Source organism: Lemur catta, chromosome 5 (genome assembly GCF_020740605.2).
Source record: "Lemur catta isolate mLemCat1 chromosome 5, mLemCat1.pri, whole genome shotgun sequence".
In the NCBI taxonomy this organism is placed as follows: Eukaryota; Metazoa; Chordata; class Mammalia; order Primates; family Lemuridae; genus Lemur; species Lemur catta.
The window spans coordinates 30751622-30770290 of NC_059132.1; the positions used below are offsets into that span (position 1 = coordinate 30751622).

General features: G+C 44.3%; 1 protein-coding gene across 1 annotated transcript in view; it reads left to right on the top strand.

Annotated features, from left to right (window-relative positions):
* The window catches only part of PDE6A (phosphodiesterase 6A), a 60262-nt gene that overhangs the window by 19083 nt on the left and 22510 nt on the right, over window positions 1–18669 (top strand). Inside the window, exons 6-13 of the mRNA XM_045551398.1 lie at window positions 782–846; window positions 6767–6833; window positions 10989–11036; window positions 14246–14395; window positions 15486–15629; window positions 16434–16499; window positions 16685–16831; window positions 17794–17901. Coding sequence (XP_045407354.1) covers window positions 782–846; window positions 6767–6833; window positions 10989–11036; window positions 14246–14395; window positions 15486–15629; window positions 16434–16499; window positions 16685–16831; window positions 17794–17901 — 795 coding nt within the window. The remainder of the gene's footprint in view (window positions 1–781; window positions 847–6766; window positions 6834–10988; window positions 11037–14245; window positions 14396–15485; window positions 15630–16433; window positions 16500–16684; window positions 16832–17793; window positions 17902–18669) is intronic.

Consider the following 18669-nt stretch of genomic DNA (forward strand, 5'->3'; position numbering starts at 1 on the left):
AGCTTTCCATCCCTCTTCCCAGCCCCAGATCCCAGGCCCCTGCCTGGCCCCTGTGAGTTGGCTCCAGAAAGGCACACTGAATCCTGAAAGTCAGCCGAGGGCTGGGAGGATAGGAAGGCAGTCCAGGCACACCCTTAGAAGGAGTTATAGTCAGGCTTTCTGCTTCCCAAAAACCATGGGACAAAACATGCACAACTATTCTATTATGTTACTGAAAGTTCAGCACCTGTCCCCAAGATTGCGTCAGAAGAATGAGGACAAGTGGTTTGAGGAGAAAGAAAGAGAAGTTTATTAATTTGCCAGCAAATGAGGAGGTTGACAGACTCCAATCTTAAAGTACCAACATCCTGCCTCTGAGCAGAAATACAGAGATTTTAAAGGGGAGGTTCAATTATAGTTGATGGTTTCTGATTCAGTTCATCTTCGGCTAAGACAATCTCATGACATCTCTCCTGGACAATTCCCATGAGCCATCTCCTATGGCACAAAGAACAAAGGACACTCCTCTGCCCCTCCTGACCAATGGCCTGTGCCAGGGATGTAGGCTTTATTTCTCAAAAAGGGTGAAGGGGGTTTTGAAGAGACAGAAACATTTTTACCCTTTTTCAGGCCATTCTGGCTGTTACAATTATATATCAATAACAAAATAAATAGATTAAAACAACAACAACAAAAAACACAGGGCATGTGATGGCAAAGAACAAGTTCAGTTTCAGGGACATATTCTTGTTGAGCTTCTATCTGACTCTTAAGGTACAATATTTTTTATCTCTTTTGCCAGGAAATTAACTTTTACAAGGTCATTGACTACATCCTGCATGGTAAAGAAGACATCAAAGTCATTCCGTAAGTTTCATCTGTCAAAAGGCAAAATAACAACAAATTTAGTTTGAAGATCTCAATTGGCTTTATTTGTGATTCTAGAATTGGGCAACACTTCATTCCATAAAGTAGAGTAAGTGTTCCATGAGCTGAGCAGAAAAGGCTGGCTCCACAGACAAAGGCCGAAGACAGTAGAAACAAAGAACAAAGAGCATCAGTCACTTCAAAGCTACTTTCTTGTAAGGCAGGGATGAGGAGACAGAATAGAAAAATAAATAACTGATTAATTAACATCAGGTTACTTCAAGCTACCTTTTTTTTTTTTTTTTTTTGGTATAAGGATTAAAGTAGTGGGAACTTCAGTATAATGCTAATTAAAGATTGAAACTGGCCTGTTTGGGAAACTGGCTTTTATCTCTCTCCCCTGATTTCTCAGGTCAGATAACAACTTAGCTTAGTTTTGGCCTGGTAGAACTTTAACATGGGTGACTCCATTTTGATTTTTAGCCTGATCTGTTAGGCCTAGTGCAGGAGTTTAGTCCAAAACAATGGCCTCCCATTATTTTTATTTAACACATCTCAAAGCACACAAAATTTCAGGCACATCATCAACATCCAAAAGATACTCATCCCAAGGTCAACACTAACCAAACCCAACAAGGCTGCGCCCTTGGGTAGAGGCAGAGAGAGTGGTAAGGAGGCCATGTGCAATGGTGGAGAGACTTGCACGGGGTGGGCAATGAGGCCCCAGGAGGGGAAGAGATGTGATCAAAGCCCCAAAGTGCCAGATTGTAAGTCAGGTGCTCTGAGTCCCAGCTCCGCATCCAGTGGCCTGTCTGGGCCTCAGTTTCCCATGTGTAGAATGAGATCAAATCAGGGCTATTCAACTGTTGTCTGGGGAGCTACTTCTGGGGTCCACGAAGGGGCAAAGCAAAAACAAAGAAAGTAACAAAGAAAATGGCTCAGTCCCAAAGGAAAGCGTATTGTCTGAGGTCCTCTTCATATGTGACCAAGGAGGATAATGAAAAGAAAAAGAAAGACTGCTCTCAATCCTGCCTGTGGGTAGCTGGGACTCAAAGATCATTTTAAGTTTTGAACCATTGCAGACCTTTTTAATATAGGCTTGTTGTTTATTGGTCAATAGAGCATTCGTAAAAATCTAGTTGCCTTCATACTTATCTGAATCCTCTCCACATGCCAAGAGCCACACCCATGGTCCTGTTTTGAGACACAGCTCTCTTTCCCAGCTTAATTGCAGACTCCCGGAGGCTGCAGTCAGGTTCTGTGGGAGAGCCACACCTTAGTCTCGTCTCCCTGAGCTATTCTGTGGAACCGAGGGATTTACTGTACCGCCACCTTAATCCTCAAACGGAGGATGTGATAGGCCATGCTGATCCAACCCTGATCACCAAACCAAATTGCAATAATCCCCTTTCACTCAGGTAAACAAGTTCTCAGGTTTATCTGTCACCCTGAGCATGAGAAGTTTTCAAGTCCATGAATTTCTGGGGTCTCTGTATTCCCTTTCGTCCCTGCCAGCCCAATGGCTGATTCTCCGAATCTTTTCTAAGCTCATGTCTCCTTTTTTCTGTAACCTTGTCAAATGCGTACTTGTCAACCATTCTGTTTTTTAACTCCTTTTCTAGAGCGACAAGTTTATTAAACTCATTATCTGTCTTTTAAATGATCACAGGTCATAGTTTCTCCCGATGTTTTATCATTCCTTGACGAGCGTGACATCCTACTAGCCTCTGGTGACACCCCCCTTGCCGCCTTCCACTCAGCCCCTAACCTCTCTTACCTATTGTGGGCTTTGTGTTATGCCAGCATCCCATTCTGATACAAATTTTCTTTGTATCAGCCAGGGTAGGCTAGGCTATCCTGTGAAGACCCTAGTGGTGTAAACAACAAAGTTTTATTTTACCATCCACTGTGTGTGCATTGCCAGCTGGTGCGTGTGGTTGGGGGATAATGTGGGGATTGTCGTCAGTCACAGACCAAGGCTGATAGAGCAGCCACCATTTTGAACTTTGTGAGATCAACTAATCTCGCCAGAGAGAAAAGAAAACATAGCAAAACAAATGTCCATCTGGAGGTGACATATTATCACTTCTACTCACATTTTTATTGGCCAAAGCTAGTCACAGGGCCACACTTTCTTTCAAGTGGATAGGGAATGCAACCCGCCCAGGTGCCTGGAAGGATGGATGGACAGCCAGAATATTTGTAAACACCTCTAATGGCTGCCACAGTATACGTCATCCAAACTAACAGAGGAAAAAATTGAATAGTAAATAAATGATTAATCAAACCAAAAGAAGGCAAAATAAAAGTTTAGAAAGATCACAGAGGCCAAGCATGGTGGTGTGCATCTGTGGTCCCAGCTGCTCTGGAGGCTAAAGTGGGAGGATTGCTTGAGCCCAGGAGTTTGAGCCCAGCCTGCGCAACATAGAGAGACCCCATCTCTCTCTCTAAAAAAAAAAAAAAAAGAAGAAGAAGAACATAGAGCAGGTAGGAAAAATAAAAAGTTTACATTAAGATGATATTTAAATCCAAATACATCAATAATTTTGAAAAATATAAATCAACAAGATATCATACATATAAATCAACAGTTAAATGACAAAGGTTGCCAGGCTGCATAAGAAAGAAATCCATCACCTTTCATTGATTCTAAGCACCGTTTTCTACTTTTTGACATTTCTGAAATAGAACTGTACAATTGTTGTCAGCCATAGCATTCATGATGTAATTGTCATTGCCCGTCTAAGTGTGAACTTGGTCGTAACCATTGTCAAAAGACAAAATTACAACAAATCTAAAGATCTCAATTGGCTTTATTTGCAATTCTAGAGTTGGGCAACACTTCATTCCATAAAATAAAATAAGTAATGAGTTGAGCAGGGGGGGTGGTTTTATAGATCAAAGGGCTGAAAAAGGCAGAAACAAAGAACAAAAATAGGATTGATCAGTTCAAAGTTATTTTCCATGTAAGGCTGGGATAGGGAGAGAGAACAATAGAAAAATAACTTATTGGTTAACATCAAGTTACTTTAGGCTACTTTTTTGCATAAGGATTAAAGCAGAGAGAATGTCATTATCATACCTACTGAAGATTGAAACTGGCCTTTTTGGGAAATTGGCTTTTATTTCTCCTGATTTCTCAAGAGAGAAAGGTCAGATAACAACTTAGTTTGGTAAAGTGAAACTTTAGAATGGGTCACTCCATTTTGATTATCGTTTTGTTCTGCTGGGGCTTTGTGCAGGAGCTTAGTCTGAAACAATGCCATCCTATAATTTTTATTTAACATCATTCATATCGTTGTAACTTCTGTTTAGTTAATGTTCTCCACATTGAATTCAATTGCCATGTAAAGTAATTTAAAGAGATTATGCTATGATGCAGCCCCGCAATAAAAAGTTATCTCGAATGGCACAAAAAGACAGGGAAAAGTGTGACATATGCTAAAAATCTATATCTAAATGCTGAAAAAGCACTGTTGATATGAATAAAGTAAAAATTACAAATGACAAAAAACAGTAATTGCAAAAGCTGGCTAAAATAGAAATAATAAAAAAAGAAAAACTAAAAACAAAAATGAAACAAAAAAAGCATTGCAGGAGAGATGATTTGGCAGCATTTTATCTTTCTCAGTCACACAGTGAGTTCATCAAAATGACTATGTCCTGGATAAGCTGAAATGCGTCATATCCTGTTTATAGGAGACTTATCAGAAAGAGAAAAAGACAGGTTGAAAGTGAAAGATTGAAAAAAGATATACTATGCAAATGCTAATCAAAAGAAAACTGGTATAACTATATTAATGTCATATCAAAATAGACGTTATATCAAAGAGGATTAGTAGTGATAAAGATAGTTACTTTCTTGGCTGGTCCGAGTGTAATGGTGTTTACAACCAGTTGATCACAACTAATTACCCATTCCTTTGTTCCTTCTCCACTCCCACTATTTCACTTGACTAGCCTTAAAAAAAAAAAAAAGATAGTTACTTCTTAATGATAAAGTGACCAGTCTAGCTTGATATTACATAAAAATATTACAATTCTAAATTCATATACACCTCATAATATGACCTCAAAATATATAATGCAAAACCTGACAGAAATAGAAAGAGACAAATACATAGACAAATCTATGTTCACTAATGAATAGAGGGAGTAAACTAAAACAAACAGAATATAGAATATTCTAATAACATAATTAACCTAACAAATATAAATAGAAAACTCCACCCCCCCCAAACTATAGAACACCCAGTCTTTTCAAGCATAATTCAATATTTACAACAATTGGTCATATACTGGGCCAGAAAGCAAACTTTATGTGCTTAAGGTAAAATTTATAGCCTTAAATGCACATATTAGAAGAGGAAAAAAAGGCTGAGAAAGTAATGAGCTATGTACTCATCTGTATCAGTCAGGGTCTCAACAGAAAGTAAATGTCGGGCTGGGCACGTGGCTCACGCCTGTAATCCTAGCACTCCGGGAGGCTGAGGCGGCTGGATTGTTGAACTCAGGAGTTCGAGACCAACCTGAGCAAGAGCGAGACCCTGTCTCTATTAAAAATAGAAAGAAATTAGCTGCACAACTAAAAACATACAGAAAAAATTAGCCGGGCATGGTGGTGCGAGCCTGTAGTCCCAGCTACTCAGGAAGCTGAGGCAGTAGGATCGCTTGAGCCCAGGAGTTTGAGGTTGCTGTGAGCTAGGCTGACGCCATGGCACTCTAGCCCAGGCAACAGAGTGAGACTCTGTCTCAAAAAAAAAAAAAAAGAAACTAAATGTCATATTCAAATTAGGATGATTCAGTGAGAGTTATTTACAAAGGGAAAGGTGTGGGTGGAGTGAAGGGCACTGTAAGAAAACATGCTGGTAGTAGTGGAGCTGTTACCACTCCTGGCCTCAAAGGGCAATTTCCAGAACCTCCAATGAGAAAGAGTCACGTAGAGTACACCACCTTGAGGGAAATGTTCACCTTCAGTCAAGGAACACAGCAGCTCAAATCAACATGGTATGGGGGACCCAGGTAAATAAGTAACCTGACTTCACTGTCCTACCTCCCTCCAGTCTTTGGCTAGGTCTCCTCACTGGCCAAACTCAATGAGTAGCGAGAGGGCCAGGAGCCCTGTCCATACAGGTTGGCCTTCCGGGAGAAGGAGGTTGAGAATAGATCTAGAATGGGCAGACAGAAGCTAGCCATCACATCGTCTCAAGACATTAGGAACAAACAAGCAGAAAAATAAACCCAAAGACAGTCTGAAAAGGAAATAATAAAAATAAGCCCAGAAATTAATGAAATAGAAAACAACAAATAATGAACAAATGCTAAAAGTTGCTTCTTTGAGAAGACTAATAAAATCAACAAATCTCTGGCGAGACTGAGCAAGAAAGAGAGAAAATCAAATAATCACATTATCCAAAATAAATTACACACCGTTGAGATGTTAAATGTTTAAAAAATTACACAAATAAATAAATTATAGGTAGATTAGGGGTCTAAATATGAGACACAAAGCTATAATACTTTTAGAAGATAACATAAAAGAATAGCTTTATGATCTTGAGATAGAAAAAAAAAATTAGGCCAGGTGTGGTGCCTTATGTCTGTAAATCAAGTGGTTTGGGAAGCCAACGCAGGAGGATCCCTTGAGGCCAGGAGTTTGAGACCAGCTTGACCAACAAAGCAAGACCCTCTTGCTACAAAAATTAGAAAACTTAGCTGGGCTTGGTGGTACACACCTGCAGTCCCAACTACCTGGGAGGCTGAGGCAGGAGCACTGATTGAGCCCAGGAGTTTCAGGCTGCAGTGAGTGATGATGATGCCACTATACTCTAGCCAGGGCAACAGAGCAAGGACCCAGATTCAAGTGTTTGGTCCAACAGTGCCTGCACTGAAAGTCATCATTTGTCTTTGGCCTTCACAGGAATCCCCCTCCTGACCACTGGGCTTTAGCAAGCGGCCTCCCCTCTTACGTTGCCCAGAACGGCCTGGTAAGTGGCACAACTTTGAAGGGGGAGCGTTTGGGATCAGGTGGAAGAGTGAAAGGATTTCCAACCAAGAGAGCAGAAAAGATGGTGGGAAGTGTGGATCTCTCAAAGCCTGATTCTCTTGTTCCTCAATTCTGTTGGCCGTTGGTCCAAAGAAAGGAATGGATAATTGACATGTGAGGAAATATGAAACACAGAGACAAATAATCCTTAGATGGAAAGATGCAGAGTCTCACTGACAATGAAAGATACTTATGCACGGGTGTCAGGGACACAGTCATGACTGGCTGGTCTACCAGGCTGTTGAGACTAAGTCCTAACCTCTCACACCAGGGACTTAGTTGCTGCTCCCAACCTCCCATGCCCAGCCCTCCCTTATACAGCTGAGCTCAAACGCTGTGTCTCCCACAGTGCTCTACCCACTCAGGGTCAAAGGTGGAGTGAGGGCATCCCTTGTGCCTGAGAGCAAGGTCGTGTCTGCCAGCAGCACACCACCCCCAAATCTGAGCCTGGTCACCCTTGCAGCCTTCCCCAGGTACTGCACAATGCTGTCCATGCAGCAGGGTGTTTATTTACTGAGCGTTTTCTATGAGCCAGGCACTGTGATGGGCTCTGGGGATACAAAGATAAATGAATCAGACACAGTTTCTGTTCTGAAGCTCATAATCAGATAAGGAGATGTCTTTGCTAATAGATGTCTACACCACAATGTGGTAAGGCCACGGTAGAGACGTACGTGGTGTTTTCTGGGAATACAGAGTAGGGGCCTCTAAACCAACCTTTATTTCCTAGAGTGTGTTGGTCTGAGTTGAGTATTACAATAAATAGGTCTTGGGCAGGTGGGGGCAGAAGAGGGATTCCAGGTGGAGGGAAGAGCGCTGACAAACACGTGCACGGCAGTCTGGAGCAGCATGCGTGTGCAGCTAAGTGTTGCTGGGGCACTGGGTCTGAGACAGGAGGCAGCAAGACATGAGGCTTGAGAGGGAGGAAGGGACCAGACCACAGTAGGCCTTGGAGGCCACATCAAGGGGGTGGGACTTTAATCTGTAGGTGACGGGATTTTAAGCAGGAGATCAGCATAGTCAATTTTCATTTTAAAGAGCTAACTCTGGCAGCTCTGTGGAAAGTGGATCTGAGGGGTAGGACTGGAGGCAGAGCATCCAGTGGTTCGTCAAGTAAGAAGTGATAAGAATGTCAGCAAAGGCAGGCGCAGTGAAGAATACTAACTATCGTTATCACTAACCGCCACGGAGTACTTATGCTGAGTCAGGCACTAATTACAGTTACTCATTTTTTAAAATAATAAAGCCCTTTCTAAAGCATAAATACATTTACTCATTTAATATAACAGCTCCGACTGAGATGAAATGGCAAGAAGGAGACAAGGGGTCTGACATGGAGAGGCTAAGACTGGCAGGACTTTGCGATTGATTACAAGCAGAGAAGGAGGAGGAGAGGAGTCAAAGCCAATTTCAGGCTCCCTGCCTGGATGGGTCGTGCTGTCATCAGGCTTGAATGTGAGGTGATGGAGCCACTTTCAGACAAGGGGAAATGGAGACATTTCAGGAGAGAATGTCCAGCAGGGAGATGAAGAGATAATTCTGATGCTATGGGGAGGGAAGAGGGACAGACATGGAGATTTGGTTATCAAGTTATCAAGACCAGGTGGTCTTTGAAACCATGAGTGTGAAAGAGATCACCCAGGGAGAGCGAGACAGGTGGGCCCCGGGTGCCATATTGGGTGATGCCGGGATGTACAGAGTGGGTGGAGAGAGAAGAGTGTATGTGGGGGAAACAGAAGGGCGGTCCAGAGGTGTCTGAAGACCCAGGAGAGGGCAGCGTCATGGAAACCAAGGAAGTAGAAAGTTCAGCAAGGAGACAGATGAATAAGGAACAATTGTATTTAAGTCTTTCTGATCATTTTCTTTAGATAACTTTTTAAAAGTGCAATTAGTAGGTCAAAGCATCTAAAACTTTTGGGTATTGAAGCTGTGACATCTATAGTCATTAAAATTCAATTTTGACGTGTCTGTGTCTAATTATAAACCCAGTGAGAATGTCGCAGATAGTGCAGCCTCTTTCCAGGTGTGATTGCCGTGGCAGGCCTCTCCTGGCTGAGTTATTCCAGGTGCTAGAGTGTGGGAAGCCTTTGTGTGTGAGAATCACGTTTCACTGAGGCTTCAGTGACCCACAGTGCAATACTGGATGCTATGAATTTTAAACTCTTCTCATATCTGATATTAAAAAATGTTATCCAGCCGAGCACGGTGGCTCACGCCTGTAATCCTAGGACTCTGGGAGGCTGAGGCGGGAGGATCGCTCAAGGTCAGGAGTTCAAGACCGGCCTGAGCAAGAGCAAGACCCCGTCTCTACTAAAAAATAGAAAGAAATTATCTAGACAACTAAAAATATATAGAAAACATTAGCCGGGCATGGTGGCGCATGCCTGTAGTCCCAGCTACTTGGGAGGCTGAGGCAGGAGGATCGCTTGAGCCCAGGAGTTTGAGGTTGCTGTGAGCTAGGCTGACGCCACGGCACTCTAGCCCAGGCAACAGAGTGAGACTGTCTCAAAAAAAAAAAAAATGTTATCCAATTTTTATTTTAATTAGTATTTTTTTGCAATTAATAAAGTTGAACATTCTATAAATTAGAAAAGAAAAAAGGAGAGAGATGATCAAATGCAGCAAAGTGAACTGGTAAGATAAGAACCGAAAACCGCCACTGGGCTTCGTGGTTAAATGGTCGCTGGTGGCCCCGACGAGAGCAGATTTGGTGGCCAGGTGAAACCAGAGACAGCATGTGGCTCCCTGGGTAGCGGATGGTGATGAGGAGGTAAAGAATGCAAAGAGGGATGAGGAGACTGCCTGCATGGTTGCCGTGGGGACCATGTGGCATTGAAGAAGGATTTCATTTTCAAGGATGGAAGCAACTGAAGCGTGCGCACAGACTGAGGGGAAAGAGGCCTCCGACAGGCCGGAGATTGGGAGAGAACAATGACAAGTGGTGGAGTTGGTCCAAGGAGAGGCCAGAGGATGGTGCAGGGAATGGGCAGTCCTTGGACAGGAGCAGGGGCAGCTCCCCGTCTGCCACCACAGACAGTCCACTCCTGTGTAGACAGGCAGGGCCGCTGCAAGCCCACGTGATGCCTTTTTGAGAAGTAGAAGAAAGCACCCCTTCTCAGTGATGGCTAGAGAAAGGTCAGGGGCACAGCTCTGCAAGCAGAGCGCAGACTGGATCTCAGCTCCCAGTGGCCCCTTGGCCAGATGCCTTTGTGCGGTTCACATACTGCACAAACTCTACACAGTTTCCCCATAAGGCCCCAGGGGGATCAGATAAGTGTCATTGTCATCTGATCCCTTGCACGGTAGGGTAAGCTGGTGCCTTTCATGTCTTTTCTTTTTTTTTCTTTTAGAGACAGGGTCTCACTCCATCACCCAGGCTGGAGTGCAGTGTCACAATCGTAGCCCACTGTAGCCTCAAACTCTTGGGCTCAAGCAATCCTGCCTCAGCTTCTCAAGTAGCTGGGACTACAGACACGTGCCACCACACCCAGCTAATTTTTAAAATTTTTTTGTAAAGATAGGGTCTTGTGATATTGCCCAGGCTGGTCTCAAACTTCTAGCCTCAAATGATCCTCCCACCTCGGCCTCCCAAAGTGCTGGGATTACAAGCCTTGATCCACTATGCTTGGCCTTCATTTCTTATTCTGTCTGGGGTTTTATACCCTGGGAAAAACCCTTTCCTGCCAAAACAAACAAAACAGAACCCAAATGTGGTTGAGTCAAATATATTTAGAGTAGCAGTATTTATATTAATTTTTTTAAAAACCTGGACACAACCCAAGTATTCAACAAAAGAGGAGACAACAAAATGGGATATTATACAACTACTAGTAATGACCATTGTACCCTTAACTTTTTGAAAGCTTAGTAACGGTTCAAGAGTGGAGTAAATAGCAAGAAGTAATATTTATAAGGTGACTTTTCTGTCCAGAGCCTCAGTTAATAATTCAAAACCATCTTGAGCATGTCCATCTGATGAAAAGAATGCGAATGCCTTGGGCAAGGACATGGTGTTTCTGAAAACAGCATGCAGTGCTTTGCTGAGTTCTCCACCACGTCTAATCGTGACTCTATTATTCCCCTGCACGGCTTTCAGATTTGCAACATCATGAATGCGCCTGCGGAGGACTTTTTTGCATTTCAAGTAAGTAATACTTTATTTGCTCTCTTAGTCATATGATTTTTTTCTCCAAAAAGAGCATTAGAATACATTAGAATCCACCTACTCTGTGGGGAAGCCATCTCAACAAAGGAAAACCACGAGTGGGGGAGTCATGAGCCAATGGAAGTGGGGAGTTAATTGGTAATTTCCAAGGTCACATTCAGGTGGGGTTTTTTTTTTTAGAGACGGGGTCTTGCTCTGCCACTCTGACTGGAGTGCAGTGGCCTCGTCACGGCTCACTGCAGCCTCAAACTCCTGGCCTCAAGCCATCCTCCCGCCTCGGCCTCCCAAGGTCCTGGGATTACTTGAGCCACCGCACCTGGCAGCACATTCCATTTTAACATTCACAGCATTTGCTTTCTGGCCTCAGGGTCTTTTTTTGTCCTCAGGGCCTTTTTTCCTCCCAAGATACATAATAAACAAAAGCTCAGAGCTTTTATTACCAGATTTAGACATTAACATTATATTTCAATAAATATAACCAAAACACAGCTTTGCCAGGGATTTTTTAATTTTAGACACAGGTTCTCACTTACATTGCCTAGGCTGGAGTGGAGGCTATTCACAGGCATGATCAGAGCACACTGTGGCCTTGAACTCCTGGGCTCAAGCGATCCTCCCGCCTCAGCCTCCCAAGTAGCTGGGACGACAGGTGTGTGCCACACGGCCGGCTCTGACCTCAGGACCTTTGCTTATGTTGTTCCCTCATGGACCATCATTTCCTGCCTAAATCCTCTCTTCCCTTCAACAACAACCCAAATGCTACCACTTCTATTAAGTTTTATTCTGATTCTATTAAGTTTTATTCTGATTCTCCTGGCTGAATAGCATTTCTCCTTGGAATTTTGCTTAATAGTCATTTGATTTTTTTGTCTTTTATTATTATTATTTTTTTTTGAGACAGAGTCTCACTTTGTTGCCCGGGCTAGAGTGAGTGCCGTGGTGTCAGCCCAGCTCACAGCAACCTCAGACTCCTGAGCTTAAGCGATCCTACTGCCTCAGCCTCCCGAGTAGCTGGGACTACAGGCATGTGCCACACACCATGCCCAGCTAATTTTTTCTATATAGATTTTTAGTTGTCCAGATAATTTTTTTATTTCTATTTTTAGTAGAGACAGGGTCTCGCTCAGGCTGGTCTCGAACTCCTGACCTCGAGCAATCCACCCGCCTCGGCCTCCCAGAGGGCTAGGATTACAGGCGTGAGCCACCGCGCCCGGCCTATTTTTTTTTTTTACAAATGATTATGGAGAGCATCCTGTGTGCCAGGTACTGACACAATACCATGCTGGCTACACTAGTTGACCAGGCAGGCATGGTCTTTTCCCCATGGAGCTCGTGGTAGGAAAGGGACACACAGAGTGGGGTCAGGAGAGGGGCAGGGGACAGAGGAGGAGCTCGCTCAGGGGAGCCTGACTTAATCTGGGAGGAGTCAAGAAACGTGTCCCTGAGGAAATAAGTTTGGGCAGTAAAGAGACAGGGGAAAACTGCAGGAAAGAGATGGCTTATTATTCTAGAAGGAACTATAGTAAGCCAACAGATTTGAGTGAGCAACTGAGGAGGAGGATGGCAGGAGAAGATTCTAGAGAGGTAGGCAGAGGCTGGATTGTGCAGGGCTTGGAAAGGCATGCCAAGGAGTTTGTCTCTCTTATATTTTCCTTACTTCATCTTTGATTATCCTAACTTTTGTTTTAAACTCATTTCTCTCAGTAGACTATTGGCTAGATAATTAAGAAGGAAATAAAAATGACTCAGGAAAATCAGCAAGTTATTTTTTTACCCCTCATAGAACGTTATGAAAGAGCTTAGAAAGAATAGTCCTCCGAAGTTAAAATTGCACTTCATTTGTTGGCATGTTGACCACACCAACGTGACAAGGCCACATTTGCTGAGTCGTTCACCTGATCATAACCACGACAGACCTTGGTCTTTACCCAAGTCCTCCATCTGATTGCGGTTTAACCACATTAGTAAAGCAAATTCAATCTTATTTTTAGATTCTAGTCTTCCTCCTCCCACTCATCCTCCACAACATAGGTTGAATCAAGTAACTTCCGTGCTTAAAAATCTTTAATGGTGTCCACTTTCACTTTCAGTGAAATCTGTCTCCTTATCACGTCCTGCAGAGGGAAGGGATTCCCCGACGGTGTAGGTAGAGAGCTGGGGGAAGGCGGGTCTTGCACTCAGGACAGCCCTGTGCCCTTCAGGCTGCACGCTGCAAGCCTCTGGGGACATTCTCTTACCAGGTGCTGAGACCGAGTTGCCTCACTTTCTAGGGTTATTTAAATAAGAACAATTATCATATCACCACCTTAAGAATCTTTAAACTCAGAACTGGAAGAGTCGCTTACTCCAGGAAGCCTTCCTTGACTTCCCTATCTCCCCTGGCTCCCACAGTGCATGAGATAACTCTCTTAGAGACCGTCCCACACTGCAGTACAATTGCTCATGGACCTCACAGATTGTGAGCAACCTGAGGACAAGGTCTGGGCCTTATTTGCCTTGGTTTCCCCAGCTGCTAGCTCCGTTTCTTGCTCACTGTAAAATGTTTGGTGAGCCAATGGAAAAGGAGTCCAGAAATTAGTCCAGTTATCCCCAGTTTATAAATGATCAAAGTGAGGCTCAGATGGGAAACGACTCACCAAAGGCATCTTATCATTGACCAAGAACCTCATGTGTGCAGTGAGATACATACACTTTTCCACCTAGAGATGAGAAAATGGAGGCCCAGGGAGATAAAATGACATGTCAAAAATAACACAGAACTCAGGATGAGAGGGCAAAATGCCACAAGTTATATCGAGTTGATTAATTCAAAGTCACAAGAATCACCAGCATTGCTCTTTTAAGCCAGTCCCCTGCCATTACCTCCTGTATCTGCCAGGGAGACATTGCCTCGGTGGGAGGTTTCTGCATGTCATCATCTCCCCAGCCCGTGACACACTGCCTGACACACACTGGCCCTCACATCTTAGGGATGAAAACATCCCATGGCTATCTGGCTTAAGGAATTCCAGCCAGATGGGCTATTTGCTCATGGCGTGCATTGGTTACTAACACCATGCAAAATCCAACACGCTCCATCCTCTTGCCACCCCCGTCAACCAGTCAGGGTCAGGACAAAGCGTGAAATCCATCACAGCTGCCTCTGCAGCCCGGAACCTGAGAAAGCCTGATGTGGTCTTGTCTTACAGAAAGAGCCACTGGATGAGTCTGGATGGACGATTAAAAATGTCCTTTCTATGCCAATTGTGAACAAGAAGGAAGAAATTGTTGGGGTGGCCACGTTTTACAATCGCAAAGATGGGAAGCCCTTTGATGAAATGGACGAGACCCTCATGGAGGTATGGTTCCTAGGGGTCTTTTGCTGCTGGGATTCAGAGTCAGCTTTCGTGGTGGGGCCCTGGTGTGTTATCATGTGGGGGGATGGGAACCCCACCTTCTTCGCTCTCACTTCTGCACTGAACCCATGTGTTGTCAGAGAAATCCACATGCCCTTTTAAAAAACTGGAATCAATAAACTTTACTTTTTAGAGCAGTTTTAGGTTCATAACAAAATTGAGCAGAAAGTACTGAGAGTTCCTAAATACCCTGTCCCCCCACATATGCAAAACATGTTCCCTTTTTGTGAAGTTTTTTTTTTTTTTTTTTTTTTTTTTTTGCCACTGAGTCTCGCTCTGTCACCCTGGCTAGAATGCAGTGGCATCATCAGGGCTCATGCAACCTTCAACTCCTGGGCTCAGGCGATGCTCCTGCCTCAGCCTCCCCAGTAGGTGGGACCACAGGCACAGCTGCAACACCCAGCTAATTTTTCTATTTTTAGTAGAGATGGGGTCTCACTCCTGCTCAGGCTGGTCTTGAACTCTTATTTTTTTTTTGAGACAGAGTCTCGCTTTGTTACCCGGGCTAGAGTGAGTGCCGTGGCATCAGCCTAGCTCACAGCAACCTCAAACTCCTGGGCTTAAGTGATCCTACTGCCTCAGCCTCCCGAGAAGCTGGGACTACAGGCATGCGCCACTATGCCCGGCTAATTTTTTCTATATATATTTTAGTTGGCCAGATAATTTCTTTCTATTTTTTTAGTAAAGACGGGGTCTCTTGCTCAGGCTGGTCTCGAACTCCTGACCTCGAGCGATCCACCCGCCTTGGCCTCCCAGAGTGCTAGGATTACAGGCGTGAGCCACCTTGTCCTGCCTTTGTGAAGTTCTTATGCTTAAAAATGATGCTTTATGTATGTTAGTGCTTTACTTAAAATGTGGTCATATCCATTACTTTATCTTATCCTTACGACACCTCTGGGAGGTGGGCAGCACTCAGCTTATAAACCCATTTTACAGCTAAGAAAACGGAGGCCTAGACAGTCTTGCCCTAAGTTACTGAGTCAGGATCAAATCTGGGTGTTCTGTCTCTGATTCTTCCTTTCTTTCTTTTCAGTCTTTGACTCAGTTTCTGGGCTGGTCTGTCTTAAATCCTGACACCTATGAGTCAATGAACAGACTTGAAAATAGGAAGGATATTTTCCAAGACATAGTAAAATATCACGTGAAGTGTGATAATGAAGAAATTCAGGAAATCCTGGTATGTCACATTCTTTCCTTCGTTCTACTCTAGTAGAGTCTGTGCCTCAGAGATGTGGCCAGACTAAGGTGGGACTTGAAGCTCCACCAGGGCACAGCCTGGGTGTGGGTTTGCTCATGGTTAAGTCCCTCCTGCCTAGCACAGGGTGCACAGCCCCCAAAGGTGAATGAATGGAAGAATGGATGGATGAGTGCTGGAGAGCGGCATAATGACTGCTCTGTGTGGCCTGGGGACAGTTATCCCTTGAAGGAAACCTCAGTCTTGGGGCCAGACATTGGCTTGACAGCTCTAGCAACTTCTTTTTTTGAGACAGAGTTTCACTGTGTCCCCCTAGCTAGTGTGCAGTGGCATCATCATAGCTCACTGTAATCTCCAGCTCATGCGCTCAAGGGATCCTCCCGCCTCAGCCTCCCAAGTAGCTAGGACCAAAAAGGCCTGTGTCTCCACACCCGGTGTTTCTGTTTGTTTGGTTGTTTGGTTGGCAGGTTCGTTGGGGTGTTTTTTGGTGGAGAGGAGGTCTCACCAGGTTTCCCAGGCCAGTCTTGAATTCCTGGCCTCAAGCAATCCTCCCACCTTGGCCTCCCAAATTGCTGGGATTACCCACATGAGCCACCACACCCTGCCCCAAAGCCCACGACTTTGAATTTGCACATCGATGAATGTTAAAGGGCCTCTTCTCTGAGTTGGTGGTTCTGTTGCTAGGACTTTGGAGGCAGGAGAAAAATGGGAATGGAGAAGTGGAGGCATGTTTAGGCCTTGAATGTAGTAACCTTTTTATTCCTCTGCTATTTTGGACCCTGGCAGAAAACCAGAGAGGTATATGGGAAGGAGCCATGGGAATGTGAGGAAGAGGAGCTGGCTGAGATCCTGGTGAGCTGAACCGGAGCAACAGTGGCCCTGATGTATGACAAGTGCAGGGTGTGTGGGCATTGCTTTGCAAAGCCTGTTCCCCACCACTCTGCTCTGATCCTCCCAGCAGACCCGGCATAGGGACAGGGCTGGGAAGCCCAGAACAGTTCATGTTCCCTGATCACTTGATTCCGTTCCTTATACAGCAAGCAGAGCTGCCAGACACAGAGAAATATGAAATTAATAAATTCCACTTCAGCGACTTGCCCCTAACAGAACTGGAGCTGGTGAAATGTGGAATACAGATGTATTACGACCTCAAAGTGGTGGATAAATTTCACATTCCGCAAGAGGTGAGGTCAAAACAAACATCTTTGGTTTCCTTTTTTCTTTTTCTTTCTTTCTTGTTTTTTTTTTTAAACTCAATCTATAAAATACCTTAAAAAGACTGTACCCTCAGTGTTTAGGATTTAAAGCATTAGTCATGTTGCACAGATGAGTCATTTATGAGAAAAGAGACACACTGTTCCTCTGAAGTGTGATGTTTTGGGTGCACTGGCTTCTTGCAGTGTGTTCCGAGGCATTAAGCTCTGAAGGCCATGAATAGATGTACTGCAAAAAAGCCTCCCATGGGCAAACAAGGGCGGGAAGTGTGGGCTAAGCTAATTGACAGGGCTCCTTCCCTTCCGGATTCTTTACTAAGGTGCGCTGTGAATATAGGGGAATGAGGGATGGGCAGAGGTGCCTACTGGGAGGGAGGGTGGTGGTGTATGGTGCACAGAATTCTCCAGACTTGTTGGAGTAAAGCAGTGGTTCTCAAAGTGTTGCCCCAGACCACACTGGCATCACCTAAGAACTTAACAGAAATGCAAATTTTCTTTCTCTCTCTCTCTCACACACACCCCCCCACACTCCCAGCTCTAATGAATCAGAAACTTTGTGTTTTAACAAGCCCTCCAAGTGATTTTGATGCACATCAAGTTTGAGAACGACTGGATTAAAGAACCATTTTGCTTTCCTCCTCTATAAAGCCCCTGTGAGCTTGTCCCAGGACACTCACTCTCCGGGGCAGAGTTTGGAATTTCTTAGGGAGCTCAATCAGGAGAATGACTCACATCCACCTTATCTTCTAACAACAGCCATGTTCATAGTATTCAGAGGTTTGCAAAGCACTTTCACTCATTATTGCATCTATTGCTAGCCCCTACCTCCTGGTCCAATGACAGGGTTGAAGGACCTCAGGCCCCAGGAGGGAGGGCCCGGGGCACCTGGCTGAGTGTGTGCTGCTGCCTCACTGATGTGCGTGTGTTCACAGGCCCTGGTGCGGTTCATGTACTCCCTGAGTAAGGGCTACCGCAAGATCACCTACCATAACTGGCGGCACGGCTTCAACGTGGGGCAGACCATGTTCTCCTTGCTGGTGGTATGGTGGGGCTGGTGGGGCAGGAGGGGTGGGGCTGTGCCACTCAGGACAACCTCTTAGAGGCTTCACGTGGCAGCAACAGCTTGTTCTTCCTCTACTTACTGCCTTGTAAGAATTATGCAAAAGTAGTACATGCTTAGAATAAAAGAATTCCAAGAATAGAGAAACATATAGAATAAAAAGTGAAAGAAAGTGCCTACCTACCCTCAACCTCAGTCTGGTTGTTTGGAGGTAACCGTGGTACAACGCTTTCCAAATTTTCTTGTTGGAGCTGTCAAAAGAAAAACTTAGGCAAATTAAATTTAGTGGAGTTCATTGAACAAAGAAACAATTCATGAACCAGACAGCACACTGAACCACTGAAGGTTCCGAGAGCTCCACACAGCAATGGGCAGGCAGTGTTTACAGACAGAAAAAGGAAGTGACGTATGGAAACAGTTTGATTGGTTCCAATTGATGTTTGCCTTATTTAGACATGTCTGGGCAGTTTGCATCCTGTGATTGGCTGAAAGCTCAACTGCTGTGACTGGCCAAGACTTGATTATTTGTCACAAGAATATACTCTCAGGGTGCAGTTTGTTTACATATTAAGTTAGGCTACAGGTTGATATGTGTGGAAGCAGCTTTAGGCCAAATTTAATCTATTTTAACAATTCCCCCCTTTTAAGGTCAGCCTCTGAATTTTGAGAGATTGACTAAAACCTTGGACACTGATGCCACTTTCTGTCACCATCATAATGGACTTGTTTGGTATCAGTGTAGAATACA